The sequence below is a fragment of the Colius striatus genome, chromosome 2 (assembly GCF_028858725.1).
Source record: "Colius striatus isolate bColStr4 chromosome 2, bColStr4.1.hap1, whole genome shotgun sequence".
NCBI classification, from domain to species: domain Eukaryota; kingdom Metazoa; phylum Chordata; class Aves; order Coliiformes; family Coliidae; genus Colius; species Colius striatus.
The window spans coordinates 50792345-50813489 of record NC_084760.1 but is presented as its reverse complement, the minus strand read 5'-3'; the positions used below and the strand labels follow the sequence as shown (position 1 = coordinate 50813489).

General features: G+C 39.7%; 1 protein-coding gene across 2 annotated transcripts in view; it reads left to right on the top strand.

The window, feature by feature from the left end:
- The window catches only part of LAMA4 (laminin subunit alpha 4), a 96892-nt gene that overhangs the window by 25292 nt on the left and 50455 nt on the right, over positions 1–21145 (top strand). Inside the window, exons 3-9 of one of the 2 annotated variants that reach the window (XM_061990530.1) lie at positions 3528–3652; positions 7487–7567; positions 12580–12794; positions 15482–15577; positions 16817–16968; positions 17077–17187; positions 20473–20584. In XM_061990530.1, the coding sequence (XP_061846514.1) occupies positions 3528–3652; positions 7487–7567; positions 12580–12794; positions 15482–15577; positions 16817–16968; positions 17077–17187; positions 20473–20584 (892 nt within the window). Of the gene's footprint in view, positions 1–3527; positions 3653–7486; positions 7568–12579; positions 12795–15481; positions 15578–16816; positions 16969–17050; positions 17188–20472; positions 20585–21145 lie in introns of those variants that run through there. The other variant, XM_061990531.1, reaches the window with a different exon arrangement.

Sequence of the window (21145 nt, the reverse complement as noted above, 5' to 3'; positions counted from 1 at the left end):
AAGCAAAGGACTTCAGGAGCTCAGTTTTGACAATCACTCCCAAGTAATGCACACACATACACACACAGACCCACACAGACACACACCTCACCCCACCCTCAGCCCCGTAGCATCTTTTTGTGTGCTTTCCATGTCCTCAGTTTTGTTGGAGATGCAAGGTAGTGAAACATAAGAAGATTTTTTTTTTATCACTGCAAAAAAATCTAATTCTCAATACCCAAAGGCATTCTGACTTGTTAAATAACATAAAGCCACTTTTACATAATCACTAACCAGAGAAAAAAACACTAAAGTGGCTCAAGCACTCATCTAGTAGGGTCTTTGGGGTAAAAGAGCCTTTTAGCACTGCAGTTTAAAAGATGGAAACTTATGCAAACATAAGGAGAGACATTTGTTGCCCTGCCTTGCTCATCACAATATCATCTGAGCTTCAGAAACCAAAACCAGATTTATTCTGATAACACCTATGTGTTGTTTGGAGAGCTGAGGACAAGAGAGATGAAACAAAATGCTCAGACCACAAATGAAGAGTGTGATGAAAGCTACAACTGAATGCATCCCATATCCCATGGAAACAGAAACTGACTTATTTTCCTTTCCTTATCATATCCTAGTTGGTGTAGAGTTCTCTGGCCAAATCACAGCCTTGTAGAAATAAATAATTGCGGTATGGTGGGTTCTATGTGACTATAAAATGTGCTGCAATTCTTCTAGAATCAAAAAGGAGTTGAGCTAAAGTAGACAGTCCTAACTGGGGATCTTTAATGGGATTCAAATAAAGAAGATTGGCTAAAAAAATCATTAGATGCATTTTCACAAGGGTGTCCTTTAATAAAATGACACTTCAGATTGGTGATATGTGGATACAGACCTAGGGAGAAAAAAAAAATGCAAAACATCAGTGTTGCCAGTACAAAATTCTGTCACTAAATCAAAGTTACAATACTTGGATACAAATCTCTTCTAGCGATGTCTATAGAAGTGAAACTTTACTATCTGTTTTCACTAAATGTGTTCCCTATTCCGATTCCTCCCTCCTCATGCTTCTTTCTTCAAATAACTTACCATGTTTGGAGTAGAAAGTGAGTTTCAAATCTGCAGGGACTAGCTCAGATGTAAAATCAAGAAGCTGAGCAAACCCATCTCCACGCTGGTGCTGCTGAAGAAGCCCTGACCACAGAGAGGCCAAGGTGACTCTTACCCTGTGCTGGGAAGCTCTCTTCCACTGCAAGCACTCTTGAAATCCCACATCCAGGTTCCCTGTTATTCAAGGGACTGCAAGCTGCTGACAGCACAGTGACTTCTGTGGTGGGATTAAATGACTGCCAGAGGGCAAAGTGGGGCACCATAGTCCTTTCCTTGTGCCTATGCTAACTCAGAATATAACACAAGAGGTCCCCTGCAGGGCCCAACTGAAGGTCTCTGGAGCTCAGTTTGGTCTCCAGTGGTGGCAACAGAGAGATGTTGACTGGGGATGCCATCTAGCTTGTCACCTTTCTGAAATCTCTGCTTTATACTCCATCAGCATCACAATTGCTGTATTAGCATATTTACATACGTCCTGCTTCCTTTTAATATCCATTTATGAATGTCACCTGTGAATTTCTGTCAGAAACCTCTTTTTGTCCATGCAAATACTGTGACAACCTGGCAGCAAGTTGCAGAATTTTCTTACCTTCTGTGTAGAGAAGTACCCTTTCAAGTCAGTGCCCCTCAGCTCTTCTATTACAGAGTTTAAGTGAACTATTGTCTTGCATTTGGCTTATTTACTAAATTTGCATTTTTACATAACCTAAACACATCCTTCTGTCAGCCTTTCTCTCTCAGCTGAACTGTAGCATTTTTGGTCTCTGTAAGACACTTGTGAATATCAAACAAAACTGGTCTCAGCATCAAAGCCTAGGTGATCCAACTAGTGACTCTTTTCCAATCTGAAAGTGACTGTGATATCCTACCACTCCTTTCTAGCTTTTATCAGCTTTCAGTTCATAAAATAACTTTTTCAGTCCCCTGATGCTTAGTCATGTACTCAGAAATCTTCTTTATTATAGACTCTGTGATTACACCAGGGATGGAAATCACATCCATCAGTCTGCAGTTCCCATGACCCCTGTTCAGAAGAAAAAATCAAGCATGCTAACCCAAAACCACATCAAATATGCACTGACAGAGTAGTTCACATATTTCTGCCGTGGGGATGACTCCTTGCTGTCTCAGGCCTTACCACAGCTTTTTGCATCTGTACTGTATTGGTATAAAGTGGTGTAACTGGAGAGTTCTGATTCAGGGACATTGCAAACTCATTGCACAGTTTCAAGAAAGAAAAATGCTTCTGCACCCTTCCTAGCCTTTTAAAGTAATTCAGTAATTCAGTAACATATAGCTAGAATTTGGAGGGTTGTGGGGGTTTTTGATGACAACTCCTGGATATTCGGGTGGAAAGACGGACAAGAGTCTGCAGGGGTCCTACAATATGCAGAAGCACTGTTCATGCACTCTGCACCAGTCACCCACCACCTTGCCATTTGCCTAAGGGAAAGCTCACACAACATAGAGCATCTAAGTGTGTCCATTTGTAAACCAAAAAATATTACAATGCTTGCTTATACTTGCAGGACTTTCAAATTCTATTTAGAATTTATTACTTTTTTAAAGAACAAAAATATGCTCATAAGGGCACAATTTTGTATCTAGCCTCATAAAATATTTTGAAAAAAATATTCTGTATAAATTATCATGGTTTTATTTACTTCCATGGAGCCCCAACAATATTAGCAGGTGAACAATTTGCCTCTGCATGAGAAAGCATATTTCCTCACAAACATTAAGCTGTGGAGATGAAAGTTGCATATAAAGTGAGTGTCACTTTGCACAGTTACTCTGTTTTTGTAAGACGGCCGCTTATAGAAGACTCCTGCTTCTTTCTTCCTTTATGGCTGAGAAAAACGTGTAGTGATAATGCATCCCTTCATGCTGTAACTCTTTTCATCTCAGGAGAAAAACATCAGAGTCTCTGGTATATTTGCCACCATTTGCAAACAGATTCCCCTGAAGCTCTTTTGTAGCCATCAAGCTGAAGAAGTAGCCTCACTGAAACCTATATCTGGTTATATATGATACAGTACATATTTATTTACTAGCAGATATTTTTCATTTTGTTTTGGTGTCAGTAAAAGGGTTTTTTCCTGATGGCATCTGTAGTTCAGAGCTGCTGAATACATCCGAGTACCTCTGATATCTCTGATGACAGCCACTGCTGATTCTGCTCCAGCACCTGGCAGACACATACATCTATTTTGTTCTGTATTGCACCTTGGCAACACTTGCTGGCTGGTCAATGTAATCATTTATAGCATCTTTATTAGCAGCAATGCTAGTTGGTTTGGCTGCAACCGTCTATGCCTTGAAGGGCTGGGGTCTGGCATCAGCCCCTCTACTGCTTGACCAGATCTTCAGCTAAATGATTCCTTTCTGAATTAAGCAGCACTTCTGTTTAACTTTCACCACTCTCTCTTTTTCCACTGAAGGACTGCCAGAGAAATACAACAGGACAGTACTGCGAGCAATGTCCAGATGGCTTCATTGGCGACGTTGTTAGAGGAGTGCCTACGTTCTGCCAGCCCTGCCCCTGCCCTCTACCAGCACTTGCCAAGTACGTCTTGCTGAGTCTTTTGCTTCTCTTTCAAGTGGGCTGGCTTTGGCCCTTTCCAAAGTGGAGTCAGCATCCTTTCCTAGAGGCAGGAAACAAAGGCTGCTGCCCTTGTCAGCTAGAGAAAAATAAGACAACTATCAGTTGCTCACATTTATAAATGCAGGAAAGAGTATTTCATTTAAAAGGTGTAAAATATCCTTAAGCACTCATATCAACTATTACTTAGAGGAAGGAGAACATATTCAAGCAAATTCAAGTTCACCCTCTTTTACATAGGAGGAGTTATTCAGCTGTCTGATTACTTTTTAAAATCTCTCAAAGACCAGTTCCCAAGGAAGGTGGCATCAGGGATATATGTGGCTGATACCAGCAGAAAGATCAATCCATGACCTCTGGAGGGTGAAACCAGTCACAAAAAACACATAGCCTGGCAGTCTCCTGCATCAACAGCAGCTGGATCTGGTTAGTACAACAACAGTTGAAAGGAAAGAACTAAAGGACCTTGTGACAGGTACAGTGCCCTTCAGATGACGCCCAGCTACCTTTGGGTAAGAAGTGCTAAAGCATGACAGAAAAGCAAGATCAAACCAAAGAATTCCAGCTGTTATCCACTTTGTGCCTTCAGAAGAAACAAACAGCTACAAACCATGACCAGCTATTAGAAGTTCATAGAATCATAGAATGGTAGAGTTGGAAGGGACCTTTAGAGATCATCTAGTCCAACCCCCTGCAGAAGCAGGTTCACCTAGATCAGGTCGCACAAGAACATTTCCAGGATGGTCTTGAAGATCTCCAAGGAAGGAGGACCACCACCTCCCCCCGCCCCAACCCCTCTGGGCAGCCTGTGCCACTGCTCCATCACCATTACAAGTTTCTGATTGTTGCAGCTGAAAGAAATTATCAACTTCCAACCCTTAAGATTCTGTAATTCCTCTTTCTGCCCTGGGAGAGAGGCATCTATGCAAATCCCCACTTTAATGCACAGAGGAGATGCTAGTAAAGTACTTGCCAATTGGTTGAAGCTATTTTTTAGCAAGCTACATATTTCCCTGATGTCATTTCCCATTTTTCTTTCAGATGAGCTTCTCAGCACAGGGGAATTTCCTCACTGTTATTTGTTTGCTGTTGCTATAGGATTCTTACAGCCTTAACGTGTGATGAGCTTCATTTTGTCCAGCTGCTCAGTGGCATAGGCTCAGAATGGCAATAGAGCAAAATCACTCCACTCAAACTCCTGCAGATCAACTCCTGGCTTTCACAGTGAGCTGCAGACATGTGAGGAGGGCTATGGAGTGGAGAACAGCTGTTGTTGAAAAACTGCAGCTTTGCCTGGATTAGAGAGAAGCTTCTCCAGAGACAGAGGAAGAACCTGGTTTTGCTCACATGTAGAAAGGCTTAGGAGCAAGTGAGCTCACAGAAGAAGTGGCCTGCTTCCTGCAGTTTCAGTAGCAGCTTTAATGACAGAAATAGTAGAAATACAACAGTAGAAAAAGTAGAAATACAATAGTCAGAAACAGTGCTTTTTTCCTTTGCAAAACAATAGTTTTTTTAACCTGTTAGGCACAGAGCAGCCACTTTGGTGTAAGGAGCTGCTGTCTCGACCACAACCTGGGCTACCCATGCCGGAAGCACAAGACTCTGTCTTTACTAAGCATGGTCATACAAGCAAGGTCTAGTGTGTCCTCCCTACAGTGTGATTTGACAGAGCCTGGATGGATCTCCATTCACCCAGGCCCCTGCCCAGCCCTGCAGCCCACGAAGCTCTGCAGTGGTGGCCCCTAACAGCTGGGCTCCTGAAATGTGACCATGGACTATCAGGGACTTGAGCTACAGGCTGCCTCTGCCAGTGCTACAGGAGATGAGTGCTGAGGCCAAGGAGTGTTCCCTGCTTCAACATGTACCTTAGCCCTCCTGCTAAGGTCATAATGCCTTTCCTACTCCACACCACTAGAGATAAGAAAGCTCCAAACCTGAAATGACAGCAGCATTGTATTGGCAAGGGAGAACAGAAGTTGCAGGGAGTCTGAATGGAGATGCTCCAACATTAGCAGCAATATAGGACTTGGACTTGAACCTCACGAGTCCCCTCTATCTCAGGATATTCTATGTCCCGTGATATGTCACTGCTTTAAAATTACTGCAGTAAAAATCAACTTTAATTTTTCAGAGTTTTCCCTCAGAAAAGTCCTGAGAACAACAGTTAAAGGAATATCCAAGCCCAGTTTAACTCATACCCCTATTTAAATAACATGCAAAAATTGCATGTTCAGTTTCTTGCATGAGAAAGACCTGACCACAGCAATAGTCTTCAGCTGGGGCTGGAACAGGCAAATAACAATGATTTAGCAACACACAGCCTTGCATAACTAAATTCAAAGAACAACCGTTCATTCTTTTTTTTTTTCATTTTTCCTCCATTAATCCTATTCCATTTATATTAATTCAAAACATTAACTCTACCAGAAATCAGAGAAGCATTAAAAGACTTAAGTAAAAAATATCAAAAGGATGTTGGTTTGTACTCTTTTACTTTGGAAATAACCATTGAATTCATAACAGTTTGGTTATAAGTGACCAAATCTGTAAACTGACAGACTAATCAGATACATACTTTTTCTTGGAAGTCATCTGTGTGTCTCTAGATTTTCTCACCAGTGTATCCTCCTATCTGCTATCCTGGGAACTTTTGGAATAACTTTCAGGCTTTACACATGAAATGTAATGTCATCTTTTTGGAATAAAAAAGGAGGATGGAGATTGCTTCACAGTCCAGATGGTATTCCTTTCTAAACCTGAGGGAATCACACAAACTTTTTTTTTTTTCCCCTAAAAGACCACAAAAGCTATAAAACTTCAGGAAGGTTTCAGTCTTATTTCATAACTTAAAACCACAATGTGTTTTTTTCAAATGTGTGAAGGAATTCGCCTCTGTAAAAGAAGAGGAAGGCTACCAAACTGTTCTGATTTTCTCAATATGTTCTTATAAAAGACTAACAGAAGTTCGTTTGTGGATTCTGTGAAAAGAGTCTTATTTTATGTTCTCTCTCATTATATGAAATGTTTTAATACAACAAAGATCCAGACCCAAGTTTATTTGACCCTGTTTACCCAGCCAGCTGAGAAATGCTAGTGGGAACTGAAATTATGCAGGACTTCTTGTCACCTTTCAATGCTGCTCATTCCTGGAGCAAACAGTGAATAGATCATGGTCTTTCCCACTGCTCCAAGACTTTTACCTTTCTGCATGAAAGGGGTACAACCTGGCAACAGCTCACCAGCACTGTATCACTCAAGACCTGCATTTAGCAACCATGGGCCTGCAGCTGGCAACACCACTCACTACTTTGGTTGGATTTCAGTAAAACTATAAGATTTGCATAGGAAACTGCTGCACCCATTACAGAATCTCAGTTCCTGAAGTATTCACTGCTGTGTCTTTCATTAACAATATTTCACCCCTTAAAACAAGACAGGAATCAACTAGGTTTACATGGCATACACATTTATCCCAAGTCCCTTACCTAAACCTGGGTTTCAGAATATGCAAGTATGTCTGATCCACACCGCAAGACAAGAACTCATATACATATATATATATGTATTTATATAGCTCCATAGTGCTATATGCTAATTAGTGCTTTCTACATTAATTGACAGGACTAACAAGGAATATAATGTGAACAACATACAGAGCTTAAGAATACCTGTTCACCAATGAGTAACGAAGAGACCAGAGCTCCAACTGACAGCAAATGTCTAGAATGTAATAAAAAATTGCTGCCTAGTGTTTGTTGTTGACTGCTATTCTAACTATTCATTCTAATGAAATTCCAGCTTTGCAGTCTCCTGTTACAGAAAAAGTGGAAGTGTGCGCTGTGTCTGTAAAGAAAACTATGCAGGACCCAACTGTGAAAGGTAAGAAACTAAAAAGATCATTGACTGGTCAACAATACTGAAATCTGGAAGTCTTTGAGGGAATCTTCCCATAGGGAGGAGAAATCCACTACATGTGTTTTGATCAGGTTGAATCATATCTGTTAAAGGATCTCATTCAGCTCCTACTAAAAATGATAAGAACTTGTTGTGGAGGCATGTCAGGGTAAGGCAGACCTTTACATCTGATTCATTTCGATCAAGTTCTTGCACTTTGTGTATCTTCATGTGATCTCCCGAAAAGGAATATCATTTACCAACCAAAATACAAAATACAAAATACAAATCTAAAGCAACAGCTGAAATGAAAAATAACTACAACTTAGATATCTGTTGCGATCCACAGCTCTAAAACATATAACATGCTTCTACCAAATATATTTTTCAAAAGCAAAGGAGAAAGTCTATTATATGTGCAAATTCTTAATGAGAAGATGCAGCTCTTAGTTCAATTTTAAATGTGTCTCACATATAATTCAATAAAGTCAAGCAAACAACCGTAGACCAATGTTGCTTTTCAACTTTGCCTCATAAACAATTTCCAGTAAATATCCTCTGAATAACAAAGTACACAAAGAAATGAAGCTATATAGCAGAAATATAACATTTCCCTTCCTTGTAAAGGGCCACCTTACTTGCAGTGAACAGATGCAGATAATATTTCAGCTTAATTATAATTCACAAATTCTTTTGAGCAGCCAATAAATTAAAATAGCTCTGCAACAAAGACTGTGGAATACAGGGTGGCTCAGACCCTGGCTTCCTAAACACCTCCTTTAGTTTTTCCTTAAAGCCCCTGAAGTATTTAAGACTTCAGTCCACTGTCTATGGGCAAGTCTTGAATTTAAAGGATATTTAACTATCAGAGAAGGGGAAAAGGGGATGCTTAAGATTCAAAGATAAATCAATACAAAAAGGTAAGATAAAAAAAAGAGCGAGGCTTTTGCCTATATAGATAATGTAAAAAATAGCCAGCATATTACTTCCACATCACTAACACTGTGACAGCAATAGTGAAAGCCCTATAGACAGATGGCACAAAAATAACAAACAAAATAAACTACCCTTGTTTCCAGGCCTATAGCTGTATTCTTTTGTTCTTCCAAAATGTCAGATTTATACACAAAGGATAATGTAGACAATTAAAAGGTCATTGAGGTTTCTTAATGGTTATTAAAATGTCAGCCTAGACTACAAGCAATTCAAATCCTGTGACATGAGTAGCAGATGCATAGTAACAGCAGAAAATAGCAGCAGCTTTGTTTTCTAATAGCCACTCTGACACAGTGCATCTGTCTCAAAGAAGACAAAGCTGTGTAGATGGGTTAGAAAACACTACAGAAGAAATCAGCCTGTTCTAGTCACCATATTAAGTCCTTGACTAACTGCTGGGGTAAGTGGCAAGCAGTGACAAACAGGACTTCCCTTCTGCTAGGGTCCTGGTCCTATTCCCATTTGTGTCAGAAATAATGAAAAGCATTTCAAAGATTCATGTTTCAAATATTAATTGCTTGTCTCTGTCCTCTAGCTAAGTACAGGTCATCCCTGCCTCTCACACACTGCTGCTGGGCACTGCCACCACTCCCTGCTCCCACTGCCAGCTACTATGCCATCAACATGCTGGAAGGAGGACTGAAGGGTCTTCAGCATAGGGGCATTGCCCCTGTCCCTCGTTTCAGCCCAAATAGTAGCTCAGATCTCCAGGGAGAAGAAAACTATGTGCTGCCCAATGGTCTCCCTCCCAGCTCTCTGCCACGGGGCAGCAAGCTGCAGGACACCCTTCCACAGACAGCACATGAGATCTCCAGACTGGGAGGCAATCTGCTCCATTTCATCTGGCAGTCATGTAGGAGGCTTTCTTTGGCTCCTCCAGGGGCTTGGCACAAAACTATCCACTTTATGTTTGTCAGCAAGTGGTGCCATGAAATCTTTAGTAGGAACTGAGAATACTGGCTTCCCAATCTGAAATTTAGGAACAGATCATTTTGCTCCTGGACCTCAGCAATAAGGCGTTATAAGGTGAAGGTAGACGAAATCCAGATTTTATTAACTTGTGTATCATTTGGATTTGTGTCCAAAGTGAACAGACAAGAAAGGTTCTTTTGGCATTGCCAGGGAAGAGGAAGCTAATTTCTTACTCACCAATAATTACAGGAAGCAAACATGACTGCAAAATCAAACAAAGGTAACTTAGCAGCTTTATTACAGGAAAGGAAATATTCTTTGTTAGAAACAAAGAGCCATGTATTGATACAATGGAGGAAAAGGTATTTTCCACAAGTCTCTACTTTTTCAGACCATAAAGTGCAGAGATTGAGCTGTATATTTCCATCCAGTGGCCTCTGCTTTTCTCACAGGCTACTAACTCTCCACGAGAGGCCAAGTGCAGTTCAGCCCTCCAAGATGCACTGAGTGGCAAAGAGAAGGGGAAAGTGAAGGTGATACATTTTAGTTCTAAAAGTTTCTATTTGTTTCAGACAGCTACCCCAGATGAGCAGATACGGCTAATAAAAGTCAGTCAGATGGTCATGAAAAGCAGCACTTACTAAAATATATCTATGATGATGTGAAGAACTGTCCACTATGCTTCTGACAAGTGAACTTAAGAGTGTATTTCAGAAAAGTGGGCCTGACAGGAATAATATGCAGTCTTTGGTAGATGCTAGCTGAAAGCCAGAGATGGATAGTGGTAAGAAAAAGGTGAGTCTGGCCCCAGAACTACTCAGTGGCTTCTGTGACATTGTGGCCACATTAGACAGATGACCATTTGGAAAATATCTAACTACAGAAAATTAGAAAACAATTCTGCAAGATTTTGAGAGTTCAGAATAAGTCAAATGGTCCTACAGATTTATTTTTTAAAAAACACAGAAATTGGGGTTTTTTTGTTATTCAAACTTCACAAACATAATGAAATTCTGAAATTTGGAAAAATACTACAGTCTTACATTCGCTGAAATATTAGAAAATTATAGCAAAACTTGTATCATGACTGGAGAGTAGCACTACCCATCACTGCCTGCTCTAACTCCCTTGGGAACAGGGAATGGCTCCACCAAAGTTGGTTAAATCACATGCTACACTCAGCGTCGCATTCACAGTTCTTTGAGGAGTGCACGGAACTCCTGGTCACATTTTTATTCTTTACATCTGGGTCACCCAAACGATAAGATCTGCACTTAGGTTTCTGGCAGCACTGTAAAGAGACAAACAGTCTTTGTCATTGGCAAAAGCCATACTTGAGGCAGCCAAGTGGTTTATATTAAGACTTACAGTTTTGTGTATTTTTACTGTGGGGGTTCGGGACTGGAACATGAACAAAGTAGCATTGAGGAAATTACTTTCTTTATTAAAAAGAAAAACATCAAATGTAGGAACAGATCAAAACTATAAGCTCTTATCAGATCTCCCATATTTTCATCATTCAGACATAACAGAAGCTGGATTTGACTATGTTCAGATTTTTGGAGACAACAGACTCAGCTCCAGTCCCCAGCCAGAACCTGAGAAAATTAAACTGCCTGAGAGCTCACCTTCCTCACTCACAAATAGCAGAACAAATAGCATCTTAAAACAGAACTTTATGAGTGGAAGATAATACAGGGACAACAAGGGAATAAAACAGGATGAAATACAATAATTACTCCTTACCTAAACCACTGCAATAACTATTCAGTCCCCTGATTTTTTCAGTCAGAAATTGTGACACCAGCTAGTTATTCCCCTCCCTGCAGTTATTCTTCATTCCCAGTATGGAGATATGAGACTCTGATGTCTGCATCCCAGGCTGCTGGGTCATGGACTCTCCTGCCAAACCTCAGTGACACTGTGAACAGCGTGTGTTGCCCTTGCCTTGTCAGACCCCTCCAGTTGAGCAGCTGCTGCTCCATACTGCTCCAACCACCATCCCCTCCAACGAAATCCTTGCTCAAGGATTTGTTCCCACAAGCTGTCCCATGCCCACTCCAGTGGCTCTGTTCACCTCACTGGTTGTTTTGCAAAGGTTCCTCTAGCTTCTAGGATTAAGCATACTCCCTGTTACCAACAGAAACCCTTTTAACTGAGACCTTCTCCTTTCTTTCCAAATGATAACACCAAATCTATTACCTGTTGTCTTAGCTTGGGGACATTGATCACTCAGGAATGTTACCCCTCACTGGTTTGTCTAGACTTTCAAAAACCACTACAGTTTCAACATGTCTTCCTTTTTAAGATGTAACAAATTTTCAACCAAATGGCTTCCCAAATGTCACAAGGCACAAAATGCAATTTGAACCCATTCCAAACCTTCATTGGGGTTCTTGTTACTCACCCTGCTCTCCTCCTCTGCAAGCCAACAGACAAATCCTTCCCTCCTTGGCTGCTGGCTGCTCTCAGCCTTTTGCCTTCAGCCAGCAGGCTAACATTGAACAAATCTGAAAAAAGGAGGCTGATTCACTGCCTGATCTATTTTCCAAAACCCAGAAACCACTCCAGTACCTCATCATAGAAGTACTTATATAAACTTTTTCTGCTTGGGACTTTGTTATATGAATTTTAGTGGAAAGAAGGACAGAATTTCCTCTGAGTTTCAGCATCACGAAATGCAGTCCCTTACCCCCATTTCCTATATAAAACAATATAGTCGATGAGATTCAGAGCTGCAAGAGACCAAAATAAACACTAAAGCTGCCTCTCTGCCAAGGTCATTCTGTCATGGATCTTAAAACAATAGGGAACAAATCATTTTAGTGCTAAAGACACAGCAAAAAAAAAAAAAAATGCAGATTGGTGTGATTGAGATACCAGGAGTGTTCAAGAAGGAAAAATATGTAACTGCACAGATTGAGATTAGAGCACAAAACAGCTTCTGCAGGAAAACGGCTCCTAATTTTCCTCTGTTAGCATCTACAGACCATCACCTGTTCCTGGTGTCGTAAATAAGGTCAGTGAAAAACACTGCTGCAGATGAGAATGCCATTGCTCATCACTGCTGGGTTTGCTCTTCCTTTCAGGTGTGCCCCGGGTTACTATGGGAACCCCCTGCTAATTGGAAGCACTTGCAAAAAATGTGACTGCAGCGGCAACTCAGACCCAAACTTGATTTTTGAAGACTGTGATGAAGTGACAGGCCAGTGCCGTAACTGCCTGAGCAACACTACTGGATTCAAGTGTGAGCGATGTGCTCCAGGTTACTACGGGGATGCCAGATTCGCTAAAAACTGTACAGGTATTGTCTGTCATTTAGTATAGCAAAACCAAGCAAAACACAGCACAGCATGGTCTAGGGATGACCTTCCAGAGATCAGAGATGCCTGAAACAGTTGTTAGACATCTGTGGCCTTGGAAGGCACGAGGTGCTCCCAACCATCTACTTGGTGGGATAATTTGGATACTTGCTCAGTTGGTTCTAAGAATCTAAGTCTAAACAGACTATGCAAGACATAATTTTGGAAGGCATCTCTGAACATACAGTTTCTAAAATGAAGTCAAATCAGTTTTTCGTCACCTCAGTACACTCTGGTTTATATCCTTAAGGAGCTGCAGGACTTAAAGGCAGAATGCCTTGGTATTATTTACATTTCTGAAATACAATTTAAGTGAGATTTCACTGTGTGCAGGACTTTTCTATACAGGATTTTCATGCAAACTATAAATCAGCTTGGTGATTCTCTTCTTTAGCAGACTTCTTTGTAGTGTTTGATCTTTGCTACAAATAGAAAGTGCCTGGGTACTTGAATTTACTGTGAGAGGTGAAGCTTCACTTTTAAGGAATCAATTTTATGTTGTAGTTGATTCCAGCAAATCCTGATTTTGAAGTATTATGTTTCAGACAATTGTACACTTCTCATTTCATCTTCATTGCTCCTGAAGACCACAATGTGCTGTACTTGACAGGACTGAGTAGATTGAGTGCAGTACTCAGTAGAATCATAGAATCGTTTCAGCTGGAAGAGATCTTCAAGATCATCAAGTCCACCCTTTGTCCTAGCCCTATCAACCACTAGCCCATTTCCCTAAGTTCAACATCCAACCTTCTCTTAATATATCCATGCTATCCAAGCTACTCAGGTATTTTACAAGGCAAGCTTATACTTTGTTTGGCATTCTGGAGCAATTACGAACTCTTATTTAGAAAAATATTGATTCTCATACGAGACAAATTATCTTCTTTAAAATACAAAAATACAGAAACTAGTGTAAGAAACAAGAGAATCTGCATACATGGTGTCCACAGAGCACCGTAAGTGCTCAAGTAAACAGAACAAAAAAATGCAAGAGAACTAAATGAGCAAGCAGCCAAATCCAACTAAGATTTTTTCTTTAGAGCAAAAGACAAAATCTTTGTAGCTGTGGACAGTAATTTTCAGCATCTTTTTGATAAATTTCTTAACCATGTGTCCTTTAGCCACACTTTGAAACTTTCCACAAATATCCTTCAGACATAAAGTTAAATTTAGATGCTTTCTTCACCACTAAGCCAAAGTAGGATCAAAAGCCTTAATTCCCTACTAAAACTGTGGTACCTCTTAAACAAGTAGAGGAAATATTGTCAGGACTGTTTTTGAAATTAACATCATTATTTTTATTTATTTATTTGTGTAGCAAATGAAGAGTTATCCATTTTAATAAGAAGACACCATTCTATTTTCTTAAGCACTAGTTTCATTTACATTTTAATCTTGCAACCGTAATCCTGCCACCTGGGCATAACCTAGATTCTGTGATATGGGTAACGATCAATCTCTGCTTTCTATCAAGACTTTTCTTTCACTTCTTAACAAAAGGAATAACTTTTTTTTTTTTTTTTTAAGTAAATACAAAAGCTGTGAGACATCTGGTTCATAGAGATTGCTGTGAGGTCAAAATAGCAATTGCCTCCACAAACTTCATAACCAAATTCTGCCCTTACATTAACACAAAACCTGTGTAGTTCCACTAACACTGGTTCACTTATGCAGAGTTATTCCAGTGTTAATGCATCATGGTGACTTTGAACCTGTATTACACATTTTCTTTCATAAATTTTGGAATGTACAGTGTGGAATGTAAATATAAGGGTAATTCACAGAGGACAGTGAATGGGCTGCAATAAAATGGCAGTAAACAATTTTGTTATAAGAGGTTCTGCTGAAACCATGAATCACAAGAGCAAAACTAATTCCAGATAAGTCACTGCTGTTCTTATGTTCTACTTGAGCTTTTGTTATTCTATCAATGTTCCTAGAATACTTTAATCTTTAAAATAATCTCTTTTGAAAGGCCAATTAAATCTTGAATGAGACACTTTAAATTGAAAATTCTACTTTTTAAAAAGCCACTTGTGCTGGCAATAAAATTGTAGCTTACTAAAGTTTTTTAAAATGTAAAACCTCACTTATTCTTCATTGGAAGTTGTAGCAAATATTTTCTTTTTTATATGCTCAAGCTGATGATGGAATTGGAGTCTAATATCAGTCCCTGATATCTGGAAAGCTTATTTAGTGGCAGCTTGACAGCAATGATAAATTCCACAAGGCTGTGGAGAAATTTGTAACTAAGTAACTTTAGTTGGACCACTTTTCTTAGCCCAACTCCTAAACATCACTCTCTATAGATAGTGATGAATTGCCCAGCTGGACAATTCTGTCCTCTCTGCCTCTGCTTGTGACCAGCTGGGAAGCTTTAACCAAGTAATTTCAGTAGAGGCTTCCTGGTTCTCTTTCCCACCTTATATTTTATCTGGTCTGATTTGAATGCAGTGCAAACACACCATTTTCTCATAATGACGGAAAAATCATTCCAAAATATCCTTGATTTTGGTTTGACTATCCATTCACAATCCCACATACAAACATTTCACTAGCTTTGGGAGGGGAACTGCAAGTCGTACATTTTGAAGATTCTTCTTTCAAACGTCCTTTCTTTTTCCTCCAGAATGTAACTGTGGAGGAAGAATGTGTGACAGCCAGACGGGAGAATGCCTCGCAGACAGTCCTGAATCTTCTACTGGAACAGACTGCCCAACCATCAGTAAGAAGATTAGTGCAAAAACGTTAAAAAATAATGCTGCTCTTGTATTTAGATGCTTACAAATACTAACTTGAGAGATTGGTTCTCCAGAGGGTTCAGTGCTTTGACCTTGGTCACAAAGGCCACATGTGAATATGCACAGTGTCCAGTTGACTGAGTGCTTAAACATGTTCTCACATGCTTGACTGGGTACCTTCATACAACCCACTCCCTGATGCAGGCTGAATGTTTGGGTACAAGCTACAGAGCAGTAGGGAAGTATCACCAAAGCTACTCCTAAAGACTTAGAGACACAGTGCCTGTAAAGTATTATTCTGGCCCTGAAAACTGTCATCACAATTTTACCTACTCCATCTTGCATATAATTTCTGATTTTCTAGTCAGAAATACACCCAATACAAACTTTTGCTGTTGACAATTTGAGATATATCCATCAGTCAGTCGCTTTTCCACTATCTTCTTCCCTATTCTAATGACAGAAAGCCTGGGGAGTTTCCAAAAGCACTGTGTTGTAACTCTTGGTAACCAATGCTATTTTTTTAAATGTTTGTATAATTATCCCTGTGGTATAATGCAGGCTGTGAAGCACATATGGGTTCCTAAACCAACTCCTAAAAAGAGGGGTCTTGTGCCTGGAAGTCCAATCAGAAGGAAAACATTTCAGAGCTACTGCCATCAAGAATATAGACTGTGTAATACTGAGAAAAAGTTTCTGTAGGAATTTGTGTTTCACATTCACCTAAGTCTCTCGCATTTAGTGGTTGCACCAATGTCACTAAAAACAAGGTGTTATTGCAAGCATTCACAGGGGACAAGGATATAGTTCTGTGCAAGAGCCCATCTGCTGGACATTTAAAGTACAGAGATTTAGGTTCTATCAAAATGCAGTTGTTGTTTTGACCTTCATCTGTTGTTCTTTGGGTCAAAAACATACAGACACTCTAGGAAACAGGCAGGAAATACCTCCTCTGTCTTCCTACTGATTACAGAGCTGCTGTGGCAGCCTCTCAGAGCAGTCCCATCTGGTGCTGCTGAGCTGGAAGCATCATGACTGTACTGTGAGACCTTGGAAGCGGGTAGATGAAAGTGAAAGAAAAACAGGTACCCATCAGGATCCATCAGTGACAAGGAGAGGGAACACCATGAGGCCAGAGCACTATAATGTGAATTATTATGAACATATTTCCTTTTAACTGACAAAAACACTAAGGAAAAATGACATTTTTATTTTCTTATCAGGCTGCGATAAATGTATTTGGGATTTGACAGATGACATCCGATTAGCAGTTCTGGCTATCGATGAAAGCAAATCAACTTTACTGAGCATTTCTACAGGTGTTGCAGCTCAAAAGCGCTTGAATGAGCTGAACTTCACTACCACCCACCTCCAGGTACAAACATTGATAGCATATTATTTGTTAATATAATTTTAATCTATGAATTTACACTCTATTCCTGTGAATTTGTTTTCAGATACACTGACTTTTTTTCCCACATAGACAGCGATGTCCACGAAGAAGAACCATGCTATGCTTTGGACCATCCAGGTTGATGATACTGCAGCTGAAATGAATGATCTCCTTAGAGAGGCAGCAACACTTGACGAACAGGTTTGTTAATAGTCCACTGACAGAGTTCTGAGGGTTCACGGTTTATTGTATTTGCATGCTATTGTTAGAGGTTAGCATAGAACAATTCAGTTGGAAGGTACCTGCAATGATTGTCTAGTCCAACTGCCTGATCACTTCAGGGCTGAACAAAACTTAAAGCACTTAAGGCATTGGCTAAACGTCAGTCTCAAACGCTGACAGACGTGAGGCATCAACGACCTCTCTGTGAAGCCTGCTCCAGTGTTTGAGCATCCTCTTGGTAAGGAAATGTTTTCTAACATCTAGCCTGAACCTCTAGGTTCACCAAACAAGAGTGGGAGAGACCTTAAAAAAAGCTGAGAGAGCTTTCTATTTGTATTTTCTATTTCTAATCTTTCTACTTTACTTTAAGTCTGAATTAAAAATGTAAATGACCTATCAAGCCTTCTTCCCTGAAGAGGAAGGATAAAGGGCAAAGTTTTATTGAATGTGGTCAGAGGTTTTTCACCAACCACAAAAAGCTTCCCCTCAAAATCCGAGTTCCCCACTACACAACATGTTTGATATGAGTTAGCCCCACCACCTTTGTGTTTCACATTTTGATTTCCAATTAAGCAAAGTAACCAACATTAAACTAATTCAGATTGACTTTGGAAGTATTTGTGTTAAATCTATTTTAGAAGCATACTCGCATAAAATTAAATTTGACCCAATTAGACACTGCAAAATACATTACAAAACTCCCAGTTTAAGAGGTTTTTCACGTACACACTGAGATGGGAGCCTGATCGGCACTCAAGACATTTTAACACAATTATGACTGCAAATGTTACATCTACATGCAGTTGCCAAGCTACAAAATTAAGGTTATCTACTGTCAGCTCACACAACTCTTTCATAGCACCCTAGAAGAGTTTTGATATGATATATAAGAGGAGAAATAGGATCCAAAATTGCTTCTTCTCTATTTTAAAGAGATATCTTTAAAGAGAATATCTTTTCATTGCTAAGATATACATATGTATTAGTAAGATATATCACTCTATGTAATTCTCACAAGATAACCACAGCTGCAGTAGGGCTAGAGTGTATTTCATGCTTACTGCAAAATTCTAGACTTCATATTCGCTTACCAATTCCTCCTCAAGGAAAATTGAAATCATACCTTAGACTAAAATAACAGGAGCATATAGGAGAAAAAAAACCACAAGGGAAGAAGAAAATGGATTGCATAAAGAGGTGGAAGAGATAATTTGGGGTCAAATGTTTTTAATCAGCATTTTCTTAGCAGAAAGAGCACTGCAAAATTATATAGACTATGCCTGTGTTCACAAGAGGGTTGATTAAATCAGCTCATGCATATATACACCTCTGTACTTCTGAAAATCTGTCACAATTCACCCTCCTCAGTGTCCTTCCATGCGTTTGGTGGGCAGGATGACTAAGGCATTAGATTTTCTAGGCATATTTAGAGAATGTTAATAATAACATTTTTGTCATCTTCATTACTAACTGGAGATTTCTTAGCTTGCTCTTCAATTTGACTTTCCCTGCACCAATAAATTCAATATTTCCTCTGCTTTTTTTCCTCTCTAGTTAGTGCTAATGCTTGTTCCACATGAATACTTATGATTACTTGTAAAGGCAGTGAAATAATTGCCCAGACTCTTCCAGTGGAAGGAAGAAGACAGTAATGACTCTGTATATATTGAAGTTTTTACTCTTTCAAGGCATTTTTATGGAAAATGGGTGCTGGGGCCTTGGATGGCTTTTGCAGATATATGCTGCATCTTCCATTCAGAGTATTTCACGTGCACGTCCCCATGTCTGAGCGATTGTTACAGATTCTGATCTAAACTCCAAAGGCTGAATGAATGCAGCAACTAAGTAAATCTTCCTGTTCTATGAGAAGAGTAAATGTGACCTCTAACAATCTCAGTCAGCTTGGGATGAGCTTATAGTAAAATATCATGTAGCTTGTAGTTTGACCGAGATCTGGAGGAGCTGAGCACTTTTCCTTCCTGGGCTCTCAGCAAATTCAAGGATGAAACTGTATATCAGCAGGAATTTGAGGGTCCCTCAGAACACTCCTCACTCATGCTACTGTATTTCCCATCAATCAAATGGCAATCAGCAAACCCATCTCAGCAATTCCCCATGTGTTCAACAGTTAAAAAATCTGGCAAGGAAAGAGTATCATATAAAGGCAAGTTTGTCCAAAAATAGAAGCAAATTCCTTAAAATAAGCATGAAGTGACGATGCCAAGCAACAGAGAACCTACAAGAAAACCTGAGACTAATAAAGGAATACAAATAAAAGCTCTTCACAGACTAAAAACTGAGTAAATAGAAATTGAAATGAAATTTAAACCTTTCTCTAACCCTTCTGAATGTTTTATCCGAGCGCCATCTGCACAGGCCTTGCCTTCAAGGAACACCTGCTACTTTGAGTAAACAAAAAGTAAAATCCATGTTGATGGGTAATTGCCTCTGCTAAGGCTGAACCTGCAGCCAACACATCTGAGCCATCCAGGGATGGAGGACAACAACAGAGTTCTCTGCAGTTCCTGCAGGAGTAAGCAAGTGTGGAGTGAGTTCACCAACAGACAAACAGCTTCTGTTTTATGAAGTGTCAGGGCACCCCAAAGTCAGGAAACTAATCTTACAGTGGGAATTTTGTCTGGTGCAGCCCCAGTGGGAACCATGATTCTAACACCTTTCCACAGATAAGCATGTTGTATGGATTTTTACACACATACGCACACATGGACAGACACACTTGCATACAACCAGGGTACAGGAAATGCTGATGGCACAGTAGTCATATTTTTTTCTCTCTCCTTGAAAACACCAGTGAAAATTACATCTAAGGACTCCTAAAGTCAATGACCTTCTCAGAAAGATGGTAAGTATGACATGGTAAAATGTTTGCAAGCTTGATGCCTTATTCTTCAGTCTGTATGCTTACTCAGGAAACACCGTACCCAGCAAAATGAGCCAGCTCCATTGAACACCAAAGAGACTCAGCAGATGAGCATTTTACAACTGTACATAATTTATGGCAATTTGATTGCAGTAAATGATGGATAAACATGGGACAGATTTTAATCTCTCACTCTGCAATTCTGGAAATACTTACAAGACAGCCTTTCATTTTGAACACCTCTGTAAATACCACTTTATATGATAAATGGACTTTCATATGCTCATCAGGAGAAAGTAAAATGTGTGTTTACACTGCTCATCCTCATACATGCATAAAAATAAAAAAAAATCTAATGTCTGTCTCACATGATTTATTCATAGGGAAATGAAGCATCTAGCAAAGGCATACTGGTACAGAAGGAAACCATGGAGACCAATAACCGTGCTACTCAGCTTGTGCAGCAGCTCAGTAATATGAGAGAGAACATTCAAGGTAAACAAATTTCTTTCTGGTTCAGCTCAGTGTCAAGCATGTATTAATGAAACCTCCTGCAAAAAAAGGTCATAGCACCTGGGCACTCTCGCAAAATAACTCATACATAAGGCTTTTGCATTCAGCAATGCCATGAAAAAAACTTGTCTTTATTTTAAAAGACAGCTGACACCACAGGCTGACTTTCTCTGACACTCAGAACAAGAGCTTCTCTTTCTTTTTTTTTCTCTTTCACACAGCAGTATAATAGTAAATAAGTTTACATGAAATGCATCAAGCTATTCAGCTCATAGTCTTTGTTTGAATATCTGCTCAAGGTATTTATATACACTGTGGTAAAAAAAAAAAAAAGAAAGTCAGTATCTGGCTGGGGCTGGATGGAGCCACGAACACAAGCACAGGATGGGTGATGAGAGTCCACTGTGTCTTAATTGTCAGCAGAATCATGAAAGTGTACTTTTCACATCCTGCTGATAAGTAATGGAGGCCATATAAACAACTAGACAGATTTGCTAAAAAATGTGCTTTCCCTTTTGAACTCATGGCAGTCAGCTAGGTTTA